Below are 16,769 nucleotides of genomic sequence, written 5' to 3' on the forward strand. Positions count from 1 at the left end.
GTGCAATACTTTTTAATTGAATCATTACTGAACTAGAGTGTTCTATTTTCACACGTATATCTAAGCACACTGTTAATGTTCAAACTGCCTAATGTTAGCGTGGCTTCTAATAATATTAAATATACTTTTTAGAAAAAAAAAAAAAAAACCCGTCTCATTTTTTGATGAACACTTACTTACTAGAGGACTGTATTTGAATGTTGGTCATGATGGTGGTACTTGGAGACAATGAATACATTCCAGTGCCATTATAACCACCTTGTCCTGTCTCTGCATGCGACTTTGCATGTGAATGCCGGTGTTTACAAACACACACACACACACACACACACACACACACACACACACACACACAACCCACGATCCAGTTTGCCGCCAGGGAGACCAAAATAGACTTTAAAGACCAAACGCGTCCAGTATGGAAAGTGCGCTCTCGCATGGCAACGATTGTGACCTGAAAAGTGAAAAAAAAAAAAAAAAAGTCTGAATTTAAGGTGTGTGCATGTGCGTGGAGCTCTGCATGTGCGTGTGTGTGTGGCCCCGCCCCCTTACCGTGACGTCACATGGAAGGATGTCGCTGGTGTTCAGTTGTAGAAATGGCAGCGCTGAGACAGGAGCGTCGCTACGGGCTGTCCTGCGGCAAAATCAACAAAAACAGCCCCAATCGAACTCTTTACCACGTCAAACTCACTGACACCGCCATCCGGACCCTCGAAACCTACCAGAACTTGAAGGTAAGACAAATCACTATATTGAACAGCTTTTTTTTTTTTTTTTTTCCCCTGCTTCATTCCCTTCTTCTCTTTTCTTCAAATCGCCTCTCAAAGTCCAGGAACCGTAAAATTCCTGCTGGGATTTTATTTTCTTCGTATAATGATGAGGGGGGGTAAAGTTAAAAATAGAGGCGTTCAAATGTCCTCGGAGAAAGCAGTGCTAGAAAACGTGTTGTTGTTTTCCCCTGCTAAATAAACACGAGTTGGCTTCTTTGGAATCATAACACTGCACTCCAAATAGGGATTTGATCAAATTCTCCCCGTAAGCCTTCAAACAATTTGTTTTTGCTCAATAGGAAAAGCCGATCTAATTTAGAATTGTGCTTGTTTACCAAAGAATAATCCCCCACCCCCTAAAAAAGTTGCCATATGACAAGAGGTTGGTGATTATGTACTTCTGTTTTCCTATTCAGCTAAAAGACATCGCTTAAATCAGTGGTTGCCAAACCTGTTACACAAAGTACCACCTAAAAAAAATAACTAACAATCTTCGCTCTCCAAGTACCAGCATCATGACCAAAAAAGTAGATTTAATATTATTTGTAAGCCACTGTAACACGATGCAGATTGAACATTAACACTGCTTAAATGCAGGGAAATATAATGGTTCAATTAAAATATATTGCACATGAAAGTTTCATGTTTTTTTTTTTTTTTTGTTTTTTTGTAAAATGTTGTTAAAGATTAAATGGTAATTGATTGTGCTAAAAGATTAACTACAACTGAACTGTAGTTAGGCAGTGATTCTTTGGCGATACATAAAAAAATTACTTCAATAAAAGTTTAAAAACAAACAGTTCTTAAAGCTTGTGCTAAAAAGTAAAAAACAAACAACGGAACTGTATTTCTTTGGCATACCACGAGAGGCTCTTTGGGAATCAATGAGTTTAATGATTTAAAAAAAAAAAAACTACTAAAATGATCCTTCAATTAAAATGCATTGTGCATAAAAGTTAAATAGAAATTGTAAATACAAGTTTAAAAAGAATGAATTTTTAAAACTTAAATGCAAATGTGCTAAAAAGTTAAATACAACTGAACTGTACTTCTTTGGCAATCCACGAGAGGCACTTTGACAATCACCGAGTTCAACAAATAAATGTCAGTCATCCCTGTTTTGTCGAATACATTAAAAAAGCTGTACTTCAAAACGGTACCTAAATAGAACCTAAATTTTGATGCATTCTACAGAATTGCCTTCATAAACACTGGTATATTTTAGTCTGCCTAAATGGCATTTCCAATAATAACGTGCAATAAGAGTTTGGACAGTAAAGAAGGTTTAAATGGGTCTCAAAGGGTTAAATGAAGAGAAAAAAAAAGTCTGTTTTAACTGTGTGTATGGAAAGCAGACATGGGATGTGGCAATGGCTGCTGTCAGTGCACACTGGGTGGCACTTGTAGCTGGGACCTTGTGTTTTATTGTTTGTCTTCTTGCCCTTTTCGCTACTGGAAGCGTGCCCAGCTCGCTGGGACTCAGTGGGCTGTGAAGCACAGCTCTAAAATGCACCTTTTGCAGAAAAAAAAAAAAAATACAATAACAAAAATTTGAAGAAAAAAGGAAAGTTTCCCATTTCACGCATCACCGCAGAGAATACTTTGTTACATTTGCATGATTGGCCGCAGAGGAGACAAGGGGCTGCATGGTAGGTTTGTCCTTGGGAGGCCCAGTCTGAAAAAGAAAACCACTGCTACTTGAGCAGAACTAAAAGAAAGTTGTGTTGACTTTTACGTTCAGTTGGGTTTTAATTAGGCTTCCTTTCATGCACGTGTATGACATGCAGAACTAATGGATCCATCAATCGCTTTAGTAAATAATTCATTACTTAGTGCTCGACAGAGCCGTAAATGACAACAATATTTATACTGTCAAACTGAAACATTCTCCTGACTAATGTGGACTCACTAACCAATAGTTGACCTAATTCTGTCTACGAATAGACAAAAGTCCAGTGAACTCTGCGGTTGAAAATATTGATTCCGGGGGTTGGGGGGGGGGGGAACCAAACAGCTACTGAAATACGAAATGAAACTACGAATTCCTTTACACTCACTTAAATGATCAATTATTCCTTGTTTGACAACATAATTCAAACAACAGTTTCCACTCAAACAGCGTACAGTTAGCCAGCTAGCGAGCTAGCTATGCCTACACGCCGAACACGCATCATACCTGGATGCTACAATTTAGAGAACAGCTCGATGTCGTTATTTAAACTCCCAAGCGAGGAGGTTAGACTGCGAACGAGCCTGCCTCCCATCAGTCGGTTGAGAGGAACCTCGGAAGCCGGTTCGCTCGCAGGCTAGCTGGTGGCTAGCGTCTCTCGTGGGATATTTTACAGCCACCGGAGGCTCTAAGCGGATATATATTTTTGAGGCTCAAACATGTATGGATGTGTAGGCATGGGAAAGATCCTCGATGAAGAGGGAACCATTTGTATTTTTATTTTTTTTAGCAGGGAGTGGTTTCCCGCATTCAGCGGACACGCCCACAGCATTTGAGAGCAGATACAAGGACTTGATTTTTTTCTGATTTTGAAGCTTCATTTTGTATACTTGCCAATTTTTTTTGATCATTCAAATTGGGCAGGGTTGTTAACAACACAAATTTACAGGACATTTCCTTTTGTTTTATAGGGACTTTAAGGTATCATTTAATGAATTCTTTAAAAAAATACAATTAATTAGTACATTTACATCTGCTCTCCAAGAAGCTGCTTTATTCCCTCTTGTGGCGAACCTGCATAGAAAGGTCGAGACAATTTTTTGACAATTAACACATTGCTTATGGGCTACTTATTATTATTCCGTGCAATATGGAGCTGAATGGCAGTGAAGAAAATCAGAACAATGCTCCACAACAGGGAGGATATTTCCCCAAACCATTAATAATAAATTAAAAGCCCTGTCAATCACCGGCACAGCTGTACTTCACAGATAATAGTCTCATCCTATTAACCATGTATCATGTTGCCCCAAAGGCACGACATTTTTAAAAGGTTTTCTTAAATATTTCTCAATCGGTGGGGGTAATATTAGTGTGCTTATGACAGCTACATTTGTTTTTTTTAAAAAGGAAGCCATTTAATGAGATATAATTGGTTTCAGAAGGAGGTTTGTGTCTCCTCGGGGATCGGCCGTGGCCCTTTGCGTAATCATTTAGTGAAGAAATCAGCTGCAACTGCTCGCCCCCCCGCCCCCCCTCCCCCAATGCCGGCAAACACACTCAAGTGACATGAGCAAAGTTTTGTGCGCACTGATTAATCATATATTCCTGGCAAGATTAAGCCCAGAAAGCTCCCGATTGGAGATGCAGAAAAAAAGCCTGCTAGAATGTCTGACATTTATATGGGGTTAATCAGAGGCACTTTAATTGGTGGCAGGTGTGCACTGACTCCCATTTAACATGAGTTTGAATGTGATGGGTTAGTTCTGAACACAGCCACATCCCAGGTGTAAGAGGGTGTGCACACTTTTGCAACCACATCATTTCAGTTGCTGAGTTGTACAGGTGACAGGTCAGATTGATGTCGTTAAAAGTTTTGAAGTGATATATCTTGGTCTCATGTTTTTATACCACAATAACCCTTTTTAATATCCACTGTATGTATAAAATGTTTGGTTGGGCTATCTTTGAGTAATTTAAACATTAAAGGCTAGCCCGATGACAGGGCGCTGTCCATTTCAGCAGCAATTGCGAGACCCGACTGAGATCAACAACCAATTTTAGGATGGTGACATTTGGTTGATTATTTTTTTTTCTCTTTTATCTCTGCCAAGGTGGTTACATTTTCATTGACGCTTGTTTTTGTTTTTTAGGGTGATGCATAACTACTTCACAAATTTCCACAAAATATTGTGTGGGTTAGGGTGGGGGAGGGGGTGAAAGTAATTCAGGCTAGGACTGCCACTGCCCAATTATATTGCAGTTCATCCTTCGCGCCCCTGCGATATTGCCTTATTTTAATCGATCGTTTTGTTTAATGGGTTTTTACAGTACTTTTTTTTTACTGTTCTGCCCTTCCTCATGGAAAAGGAGAGCCATATTCGCCGATGCACTTTTCAGGAATTTTTTGAACGCCGGGAGAACAGTGAGCACAGTCACGCAGAAGCTGCTGTCGGCCACAGCTCTCACTCAGACACTCACGCCCAGACTTGCCGATGTAAGATGCCACCCCACCAGGCCCGGCCTCTTAAAGGCGTGTGCACGCATGCGGGCACACACGCACTATAATACGTAAATTATTTTCTACACATTTTATGCTTGCAATTTGTTTTTGTATTGAAATACCTTTGCAAAGTGTTTTAAAAAAATATGTTTTGACAAGTATAAATTTGTTTTAAGCATGTGGGAGGGGAACATTTTCACATATGGATGCCCTCAGTCGCCAATCGACTGCAACACATTTTGTTTACTGAGGATTTGGTGTTTAAAAGTCTTCCATTAAGAACGTATATTATCGACACTTGAGTGACTCCTACGTCCGCAGGACGGCTGAATGAGTGACTTCTGGCTCTTCTCTCTCCTTGTAGGCCTCGCTACCCAATCAGACATCCATTTGCTTCAAGGGAAGCCAGGGGGTAAGTCTTTTTCACATTCACATTAGAAATTGAATTCACTAATGATTTCTGGTTTGCCATGGAGCGCGCTTGTGACTATTCTGAAGCATCCAATGAGCCCTTGCGTGTGCGCACCATTCAGCTCAAAGAGGTCGACCTCGTGATTCACCAGATGCCGCTGCAATTTTAGCGTCATTTTTGCCACCACAAACGTGCTAAGTATTAAGGAGCGGCTATTGCTTAGCTCAGCGACACTATTCTGTGACATATATCTTGCAAGAGGACATTCCTGTGAAGGAGCAGCTCGAAAGAAAGTTCTCTCGCTCTCTCTCTCTCTCTCTCTCTCTCTCTCTCTCTCTCTCTCTCTCTCTCTCTCTCTCTCTCGCTCTCTCTCTCTCTCTCTGTGTGTGTTACGCCCTCATCAGCAGCGCCCGCCAGGCTGCTCGTTGCACATTTACCTCACAATCATCCCTGTCTAAAAGAAGTCCCCCTAATCCCCGCAAGAGCCGATTGCCTAGACGAAAGTGACTTTGCTGTGCACACAAATACAGGCCGTGTGCGCTCCCACGAGGTCCTGGAAGCCCCGAAGACAGGGTACACTATACCCCCAGGCTGCTCGCCAGGTTACTGGGTCAGCACTGTAACTGGGGAGGCTTTGTTCGGAGAAACGGGGCGGGGGGGGCGGGGGTCAGAGAGACTTACAGTAATGAACATGAGCAATGGAATTCTTCTCTGCAAAATATAGCCAAACACCTAATACTACTGCGTAATAAAAGCGGCAGAAGACATGCCACTTATGAGTTCTTTTGCCGAGCGATGTTAAGTGAGTGCGTTTGAAGCGTGCTTTAATCATTCAATAGGATTTGGTGATTATATCTCAACTGGCACATTACATATTCAAATTGCTTTGAGAAATTCAAGCATGGGTCTCCTCTGCACACCCTTCCCTCCCTGAGCTGGACGATTGGGCATTAATGAGGGAGCTGCACCCATTGGTGGGGGAGGCACGAATAAGCCGTTTTTTTGGGGGGAGGTTGTCGTTGAACATGGCCGTCTAGCATACAACAAACCGTGAGGATCGTCAGTATTTGTGTCTCCAAGTTGGAGGCTTTGCAACACTCCCTCCCTTTCCTAATTACTATTCACAGTGGAACCAAGGTTTTCGTGATAAATCCGTTCCACAAAGGGACTAAAACCGAAGCGCACGAAATCCAAAGCAATATTTTCTGTAGGAAATAATGTCAATCCAAATAATCTGTTCACACGCCCAGCTATATTAACAACAATTATTTTATAACTATAGCTTTACATACAAAAGTGTCAAAAAAATATAGTGGTCCCTTGAGATACGAGTCACCGAGTTTTGACGTGCGAGCGCAAATTTGTGATGCAAGCGCTATAAGGTGGTAGCAAACTCAACTCACTTGACAATAAGTAGCAGTTTGACAGATAGTGAATATTTCTTCCAAAAAGAAGAAACTTTAAGCTTTTAATTGACACTCCCATTTGAATTTTACTGTCAAACTAAACCTTTGGAATACCCCGCTGAGCTTAATGCTAACAAATAATGGAAAACGCCATAGACAGGGTATCAAATAGCATCGATCGTCACGGTTGTTATAACCCTTTAAGCAACGGATATATGAACACAAATGTTGGACTAACACGTAGCTAGATAATATGACAACACTCGCAGGCGTCTATTCTTTCATTGTTTGTTTAATTTCTTAACCTTCTATTTAACAATGTTATGACTATATGTTTTTATAAAGTACAATATTAGAATGCTATTTTTCTCAGGCTGGAACAGATTAATGGCATTTCCTTTCATTTCAGTGGGGAAAGGTAATTTGCGATCCAAGTGTTTTAAGATGCGAGGGTGGTCACTGAACGAATTAAACTCTGATCTCAAGTCACCACTGTATTTATATCCAGCAATTCTGGGATTCCTTCAAAAGCTGATCCCCTTTCCAGAAAAAATAAATACAAAATCAGCACAAGGTTCAGTAGGTCATGCAGACCACATGAGGAGTTCCTGACATTTGCCGCTTGTGATCTTTGTACTCACCGCTGCTTGTCACGCTTCCTCTAAAGAGGCACTTCCAGGGCCCATCAAAAACCAGAGGCATTCCTCCAATCACTCTTCTGGCATCAATTCAGGGTTCTGTGGTATCGGGGACTCGGGACTCCTATGGAGAAATAGCATGCTGAGGTTTTTGGGCGGCATCTTTCTCGCTGGCACGCTGACCCTGTGGCATTTAGCCCCGATTATTGTAAATTGAATGGTTGCCTTTGGAAAAAAAAAAGAAAAAAGAAGAGCATATCTCTTTACAGCCAAATTAGCGATGGAAGAGCGCTTGTGAATCATTGAACTGATCTATAACTATCATGTGGAGCAATGAACCCGGCAGGGAAAATGAATGTGATGCAATTAGAAAGAAATAAGAGTCAAACCGGTGCAAGGGCTCAACGTTTGAAGGGAAATTGTGGACTTTGAAATGATCGCTGGGGATTAAGGAATATATTCAGAGCGGCTCTGTGTTCCCATGGCAAGGAATTTCACAGCCCTGTGCCATTTCCCTCTCTGTGCTAGCAGTACTGCCAGTTTGCTGGGGTGAAAGCCTGTTTGTGTGCTTAGTAACTGCTGAGCCTTCTTTAGTTAGTGTATATGATACTTTAAAGTTTGGTGTTTATTCCGGATGGCCATAAGACTACATTTCTTTGATTTGCTAAGGGAAAAAATGAAAAATTACGTACGCGCAATTAACTAGTTTATAAGATGCACTTTTTTTTACCGCTGGTATTCCTGTATTTTTATTTGATTGTTTTATATTTATGACATAGAAGTGTTTTTAATGCAAACATTGACTGTAAATAAAACTACTTCTGCTCTAGCGTAGGTTAGTGATAGACGACTGCACGTTATGACTTACATACAAATTTCCGTTACGTCGCGGTCGTAGGAAAACGAGAAACGTCGGTAGTGCCCTCCATTTTGCCTCAATTGTTTCAAAACATCATCAATCCACAATCAAGTCCACACCAAATTCTAAACAATCAATCGATTTTGGCCCATCATAAAAGTATAGGTTTTTTTTGTTTTTGTTTTTTTAAGTGCAAGAACCCCTGCAATACAGAGGACAGGTAAATATTATGCTGTAAATAAATAAGCGGTTGCCACCATAAGTCCATCAGCATTGTTCCACTCTTCCCGCTTTCTCTTCACCACAGTGCGCGCGAATAAATCTGATTGGTCGACGCAAAGGCACAATGTCATAGGGTTCTTTTTTATATGTAACACTACACGGAAGTTATACAAAAAAAAATCGAACATGCAAAATGTTTATTTTTGGCATCGCAGGGCTTCTCCAACACCAAATCGTTGATTTTGTCAGAGTGTTGTTGTTCCTGACAAAATCTGTCCACGGGCCAATAACGGAGCTAAAGATTTTTTAGGCAGGGATAAGGTGAGCCGCAACAGGAGTCTGTTTCATTTACCTCCCATCTACTAATGCAGTTGCCCCTTTGTATGCGCGCCGCCGTCACTCAAAGGCAGCGGCGCCTCTGCCGAGGGAATTGAGTGGTCCTCTTCAGATACATTCTCACGACAACTGTGTGCAAACGCTCAATAACCAACAACCTCCACCTCGACCCCACCCCCACCCGCCCTCAGGATTATTGTGCCATTTCACCATCGGGGGCCTCTATTTTACACACACACACACACACACACACACACACACACACACACACACACACACACACGCCTTTACTGACTACTGACTGACTCTACCCCCTCCCTGCCACCGTGTCGCTATGCTGCACACCACAAATGAGTATTTTGCACAGTGTGTATGTGCACATGCACTTTTTTTTTTTTTTTTATCCCCCACCCCTTCCCCTTTTTTGCAGCTTGAAGCTAATCGGAATAACAATCGTAGGAATGCGTTTTTGTTGGGTTTTTTTTGTGTTTTTTTTTTTTTTTAAGCTGTCCCGCCCCGGTGGAATCGCAGCGAGAGGGAGAGTTGTCGCACGTGTTCTTGAAAGGGCACACGTCGATCTATTCTTCCAGATGTGTTAAGTGTTGCTCAAGTCCCAGTAGTTTCCACACACAGGTGCTCGGATCACACGCTATATTTTAGGATCGAGCTTCACGAGATCCTGCAGCAAAAGAGGACTTTTTTTAGTTACCCTGTCTGTCATTATTGTGGTTTGGAGTTTCAGCGAGGGCTTATTGAGTGACGCCAGGGTGACTGGGCCAGTATGTAATTCTCACAAGTGCTGTCAGAGTTCAGAGTTGTGAGAGGACAAAAACTCTCTATGAATGCATCAGATTACTATATGCACTCAATACACACCACTAGATTAGAGACTCATGCACATTGAGTTGAAATTAGGTATTAGTAATGATCATCATCTTTATATGATGCAGTACAGTTTGACAAACACACTAATTAACATGTCAGCTCTTGTATTGGATCTCTTTAGGTTGTGCAGGTGTACCTAATGAAGTGAAAATATCAAATATTTTTCGAATCTATTATTGTACAGATTATCCCATCGATTAATCCGAGTAATTGGAATTAAATAGATTTAGCATTTTTAAACACAAAGTGAATGTGATGTGCAGGTATTATTTTGTCCACTTGGGGTCGCCCTCCTCATATTAGAATGTAGCGCCTGTGACTTAGAGTGTGTATGGCTTTAAAAGGCAGGGCCTTGCCTGGTGACTGACGTGGGCATCAGCGAATGAGAGTGTAGAGTTTCGCTGGCTGTTAAGTGGCTAAACTGATGAGCGACTCGGTGTGACTTTTCGCCGTCGGTAGCTCGTCCATGAACGTGCCTAGTGAGTGTTTGTTTTCTAACCATTTGTTAAATAAAGTGATTGAACGTACACCGGCAGCCGTCTATGCTTGACCACTTGCTGGGGGATTCCAATATGTTCTCACTAGCGTTCTCACATCGATGTTACCGCGTTGGCGATGATAGACATGCTGTTGTGGTACACATTTATTTTTGTACATTGCGTCCACTTATTTCTACAGATTGGTGAGTGTGACGAGACTTAACATTTATCCGTGTTGAAAAATTATCCCTGTGAAGCTTCAATCTTTTACCGGTCGATCTACGTTCCTACCCTCACCTATGGTCACGAGCTGTGGGTCGTGACCGAAAGAACAAAATCCCGGATACAAGCGGCCGAAATGAGTTTCCTCCGCAGGGTGTCCGGGCTCTCCCTTAAAGATAGGGTGAGAAGCTCGGTCATCCGGGAGGATCTCAGAGTAGAGCCGCTGGTCCTCCACATCGAGAGGAGCCAGATGAGGTGGCTGTGGCATCTGATTTGGATGGCTCCCGGACGCCTCCCCGGTGAGATGTTCCGGGCACGTCCCACCGGGAGGAGACCCCGGGGACGACCCAGGACACGCTGGAGAGACTACATCCTTCGGCTGTCCTGGGAACGCCTCGGGATCCCCCCGTAAGAGCTGGATGAAGTGGCTGGGGAGAGGGAAGTCCGGGCGTCCCTGCTAAAGCCACTGCCCTCCCAACCCGACCTCGGATAAGTGGTGGAAAATGGATGGATGGAGGCTTCAAGGCACAGATTTTGCTTAAATTTTTTATTTTTTTTTGGGAAATCAAATTATTTGAGTTATTAGATTGATCGTTGCAGCCCTATTTTTTGTCAGATACATGTGCCATCAAGGGCAGCGCTAGTGGTTAGCACGTCTGCCACACAGCTCTGAGTTTCAGGTACGAATCTCTGCCTCAGCCTTCCTGTGTGGATGTTTGCATGTTCTCCCTTTGTTTACATAGGTTTTCTTCGGGTACTCGGGCTTCCTCTCACATTCCCAAAACATGCTTGTTAGGTTCATTGAAGACTCTAAATTGTCCATGAACGTGAGTGTGAATACTTGTTTGTCAATAAGGTGCCCTGCTATTGGCTGGCGCCCAGTCCAGGGTAGCCTACCTCTTGCCCAAATTCAACTAGGATAGGCTGTAACTCTGTCAACTTTCTCCCATGTGTCATAACTCGCACCAAAAAGACAACCATGACAGTATTACTGTTTTCCTTAAAGTACTTGTTTCAAGGGTTCTTTACAGCTAGATCTTCACACAGATTTAATATACAGTATATACTGTACATAATTTAGTAACAGGCTTTTCCTTACAAGTGATAAATGATGGAATCACATGTACACAAAAGATTTGTTGCTGTTGCCTCCTCATTCCTGCATTACACATTCCAGTGCATCATAGTTCATGTTTTCGATTTTCCCATGTCTGTCCAGCTTTTCCTGCGAGTTTATCCGGTTCAAGCAAACTTTTCCCAGCGTTGCACAATCTGTGACTTGTTAAAGGATTGCAGCTTTTTTTTTTTTGCGTGGAGAGCAAAGTATAATGCTGCGCTCCAAGTGGTTTGTGGGGTTGTAGGAAATAACAAGGTATCAACAAAGGAAGTGTGGTTATTGTCTTTCGTTTTGAGGTAGGAAAAAAAACAAGGATATTACTGGATAGGGAATTCCCGACTGCCACTATGTAATAACAATTAGTTAAGTCCCTGTCATGTAAATTTGACACACCACAAAGAAGAATGTTGTTAACAAACATGCCCAATTTGAATGATTAAAAAAAAAAAATCGGCAAGTATATAAAGCTCTCAAATGCTGTGGGCGTGTCCACTGAATGTGCTGAAACCACGCCTCAGTCAACTGTCAATCAAATACCACGACTACAAATTGGAAATAATTTCCATGCCACAACAACGAGGCACCACGCCAGTGTGACGCCCCACTTCACACGTTAGCTGCTATGTCAGCCTTGTTTTCCGCCTTTTCTCCGTGATTTGTGGTCCCTTATGGCAGACAACGAGGCGCTCTAAAGCGGCTATGCCAGCCGTAAAGCTCTGGTCACACGTTCGCTGATTTAGTTTTTATATTTTCCTCCACCACCTTCCGTCTTTCTCCATGTGACTTGCGAGCACTCACGGCTGACAACGAGGCGCTCTAAAGTTGTCATCCCAGTGGACTATCTGAAGGGACGATATATTTTCGTGGTGTAGGCATAGTTGTAGCTAGCTAACTGCACATCATAATTCCATCGGATAACCGCTGATGTGAACGAAGACGCTAAAGTTCTTATATAATGGGGGAGGAGACAGCACAGAAAATGCATAAACATAAACTGATTATGATTCAGTGACTGGTTTGGTCCATAACATGTCACAAAATGGGCAAAAATGTTGATCATTGTTTTCCAAAGCAAATTTCCAGTTTTGATTCAACACAAAGATAATCATCCACCTTTCATGGAAGAGTACATAAATCGGAGAATATTTACTGTTGAGATTCTGAGGATTTGCACAATTTTAACTTAAACAAGGTCTTTAAAAGATCAATTGATTATCAAAATAGTTGACAGTAAATTTAACAATCGATTAGTTGTCGATTAATCGTTGCACCTCTAAACATTTGTAATGCATTTAGAAACAAATCTCTAGATTTACTTTACGGGGTCTTTACCTATAGACAAAGACATGGACAGAGTGCTTTGTGTTTTACTTGATGTACTAAAGAATTGTCAGTGTCTTCCTCTCAGTTATTAAAGTGAGCATTTCAAAGAGGTAGTTGTTGTCTCCATTCTCGTGTCACCTACAGTGAGGATAGGGTGCAGGAAGGTGTGTGTGTGTGTTTGGGGGGGGGGGGCTAGAGTGTGCGTCGAGGTTGACAGATTAGCCCCGGCTTCCCAGAGAAAGACTGATTCTGCTTGGCATAACAAGCCAGTACCTAGGGGGATGCTCGACAGTTGCCCATCCCCATATCCGCACGACGAGAGCCAGTGCACCCCCACACTACTTCGCTTTTTTGCTTTCCTGTCTCAACCAACCCCCCTCAATGAATAGATCCTCAAGCAGTGGAGCCACCACATCACCAAAAGCCTAATCTATATATTAATTATATATTAATATTAATTAATATATTAATTAATTTGGTGTGTATATATATATATATATATATATATATATATATATACCAAATTAAACTTAATTCAAGAAAGAAGCGACGAGTTTCAAATACGTTTGGCTAATCGCTTTAAAGCTCTTCTAACGGTGGAAGACACAGATCTGTCAACACACGACGACGAAATTGTAAACGGGATTGTTCAAACTGCACACATAGTAGAGCCGTCAACGAGAAAGACGACAACATCCAGAATATCTAAAGCTACTCTCGACTTAATGAAAAAGCGACGGGAAATTAAGAAAAGGGGCAGCGTTATCAACAAAATTAAATATGTTGAATTGACGATTCGGAAAAAGATACGAGAAGAATTGAGAACTTACAACGTTCGGCTTGTTCAGAAAATGCTTGAAGCGGGACATGGAATAAAAAACGTAAAACATGCATTAATGCATTCAGAAAATCATGTTTGGTCTGAAAATGGAAGATGGAACGATATGTCACAGCCGCCAAGAAATCGTACAACGAGTTAAAGAATTTTATACAAACCTATGCAGTGACCCTCACCGAATGATTACTGGAAAGCTCGAAGCAGACCCATAGGTTGAAAATGCTATTAGTTCACTTAAGGCCGGAAAAGCTTGTGGTCTGGATGAAATTTCTGTTGAAATGCTTAAAGCAGGAGGGAACGAACTTAATAAGATCCTTGTAAAACAATTTCAACGCTGCTTGGACTTGCAAGAACTACCGGCGACATGGAAAGACGCAGAAATCATTTTGCTACATAAATCAGGCACTAAAATGGACCGAAGAAATTATCGCCCAATAAGCCTGCTCTCAACGATTTATAAAGTCTTTGCAAAGATATTGGACAAATGAATTGGAATCAAAGTCAGTGAACTACAGCCGATAGAACAAGCGGGTTTTCGTAGCGGTTTTAATACTATGGACCACATACAGACAGTTCAACAAATAATCGAACGACACTACGAGTACGAAATGCCTGTGTGTAGCCTTCATCGACTATGAAATAGCGTTTGACTCAGTCACCAACACTTCGATATTGCAGGCGCTAGTAAATCAAGGGATAGAGCCGGCCTATATCAACATTCTACAATCGATATACAACGATTCTTCGGGTACAGTCCGAATTGATGATGAAAGAACTGTCTCCGAAGCTATTTACAACTCTCCTTGAAGAAATATTTAAAAAGCTCAATTGGGAAAAAGAAGGACTTAAAATTAACGGCGCTTATTTGAGCCATCTTCGTTTTGCAGACGACATTATTTTATTCTCCTATGATGCTGAACAACTACAGCGTCGTATTCAGGAATTAGAGTTAGAAAGCCGTCGGTCAGGTCTGAAAATGAACAAAAGCAAAACAAAGGCCATGTTCAATCGTTACTGTCCGCAAAAAGATATCAAAATGGAGCACTATGTCCTCGACACTGTCGACAACTACATCTATTTAGTTGTAGTAGTTTAGAAGTTGAACGCCACATAAAGCTTGCCTGGCAGGCTTATGGAAGGCTTAGTGTTATATTCAAGAACAATCTTCCCATTTGCTTGAAAAGAAAAGTTTTCGATCAATGTATTTGACCAGTGCTCACTTACGGTAGTGAAACTTCGACTACGAATGCCAAAGTTATACAAAGACTATGTGGAACCCAAAGGAACATGGAACACCAAATGTTGAAAATAAGCATTCGCGACAAGAAAAGATACATTTGGATAAGACAGCAGACGTCGTAGTAGTTGGAAACGTGAAGAAGAGGCCTTCATCCTGCAGTGGATTGATAATGGCTTATGATATATATATATATATATATATATATATATATATATATATATATATTAAAAATACTCAAATGTTTTGCTTTCAATTGGTTAAATGTGGAGCAATCCTAGATGGGACAGGATACAATTAATTGATTTGACCCCAGTACTTGTCTAAGGGACCGTTTACAGGTGCCTGACAACTTTTTTAAGTTTGAGTTATGTCATTTATAAAGAATGTGATGCACAATATGGCAACAAAAAAAATCTTTTTAAACTTTCACGTCGAGAAACATTTTCAGAGTTTGGCTAATCTTAACGTAACCAGCCCCTGAAAAAGCGACAGCTAAACTTTTAGAGTCTGATCAATGACGGATGAAGTCAACAAATCTATCAGCCCGAAGGGAGACGGAATCAGGTGGAAATGCACTCGCTCTAGCAAGAACTCATCCCCCTCCTCCTCCTCCTCCTCTCTGCGTGGAACATTCCTAAAGGAGGACTATTTAGGGCCATCCCTCATGCACTGGCTTTACTGGAAGCCACCCCCCATAACTAACCCCAAATCCCTCCCTTCACCCCCAACAACATACAGCCACACGTCGCCGGTGTTCATGAATAATCCAGGCGAGCCGACAGGCCATCGCACTCGGCTCGGTGGGGGGAAGAGGCTAGAACAAAAGACGGGCAGCTATGGCTGAGTAGGCTCCGATGAGAAGACAATGGGAACTAGTGTGAGTACAGACGGGGGCAAGAGGCAGAAGACTTCGCAGCAAATCACATATCCCAGGATCCCAATGCCAAAGAGCAGAGCTGGGAACGTTGCCTGCCTCGGCTTCATCTTAAAAAAAAAAAAAAAAAAGTATCCTCTCATTTTTCCCTGCAGATGTTTGGTTTGCCAAAGCACGAGACGGGGGGGGAGGGGGGGGGGGGGTTGGGAGAATTGATCCCCTTAGTGAAGCTTAAAAGGGTTAGAACTCTGTTTAACCTCATCAAAGATGAGCTGCTTTTAATATGCTCGGGGAGTTAAAGATGGACTTTTTTTTTTTTTTTTTTAAACAAGGACATCAGTGACGGTGCCCTTTGTCCTCGTTCAACCACTGAGCCCAGCCCCCCACCACCACCACAGAGATTTTCTGTTCCAGTCCAGTTCACACCTTACAACGGCTTGAAAGTATTTGACATCTCCAAACACAGAGCGTGCCCGGAGGAGCAGATGTGGCCGGGCCGGGGCCACAGAGGCAGTTATTGTATCAGGCTTCTTGCTCTGTACGGACGCGGAGGGGTTGGAATCGGGGGCGGGGCACTGACATGATGCCAGCCAATGTTGCCGTTCTGATGCTCGCCCCCTTCTCGAACCGTCCAACGGCTAAACTTGACAAACGCGCTCAACAGTGGGTGGCATGGCGACACGTGCGTGTGCCGCTCAATTATATTAAAGTGCCTCACGTTAATAATATATTCTGATGCTGCTAATACCCCATTAAGCCTTTCTCTGAGCAATTAATCATCAGATTAAATTTGCACACTTGTAATTAGGACACAGTGGAGAATAAGCCATTTAATGAATTCTTTCCCTCATACCGAGCCGGACAAATACGTTTGCTTTGCATGTCTCCAGGACAACGGGATGAGGAAGAGCACTTTGAAACTATAAAATATTCTGAACGTGGCCTACCCAACGATTACTTGCATACTGCCGTGGTG

The 16,769-nt window shown here is 42.1% G+C and overlaps 1 protein-coding gene across 2 annotated transcripts in view; it reads left to right on the forward strand.

Annotated features, from left to right (window-relative positions):
• The first annotated feature begins 563 nt into the window (after window positions 1-563).
• The window catches only part of LOC133403165 (RNA polymerase II elongation factor ELL2), a 36,651-nt gene continuing 20,445 nt past the window's right edge, over window positions 564-16,769 (forward strand). For both annotated transcript variants that reach the window (XM_061677798.1, XM_061677799.1), the window contains exons 1-2: window positions 564-734; window positions 5,307-5,354. In XM_061677798.1, the coding sequence (XP_061533782.1) occupies window positions 564-734; window positions 5,307-5,354 (219 nt within the window). The remainder of the gene's footprint in view (window positions 735-5,306; window positions 5,355-16,769) is intronic.

The sequence above is a fragment of the Phycodurus eques genome, chromosome 5 (genome assembly GCF_024500275.1).
Source record: "Phycodurus eques isolate BA_2022a chromosome 5, UOR_Pequ_1.1, whole genome shotgun sequence".
Lineage (NCBI taxonomy): Eukaryota > Metazoa > Chordata > Actinopteri > Syngnathiformes > Syngnathidae > Phycodurus > Phycodurus eques.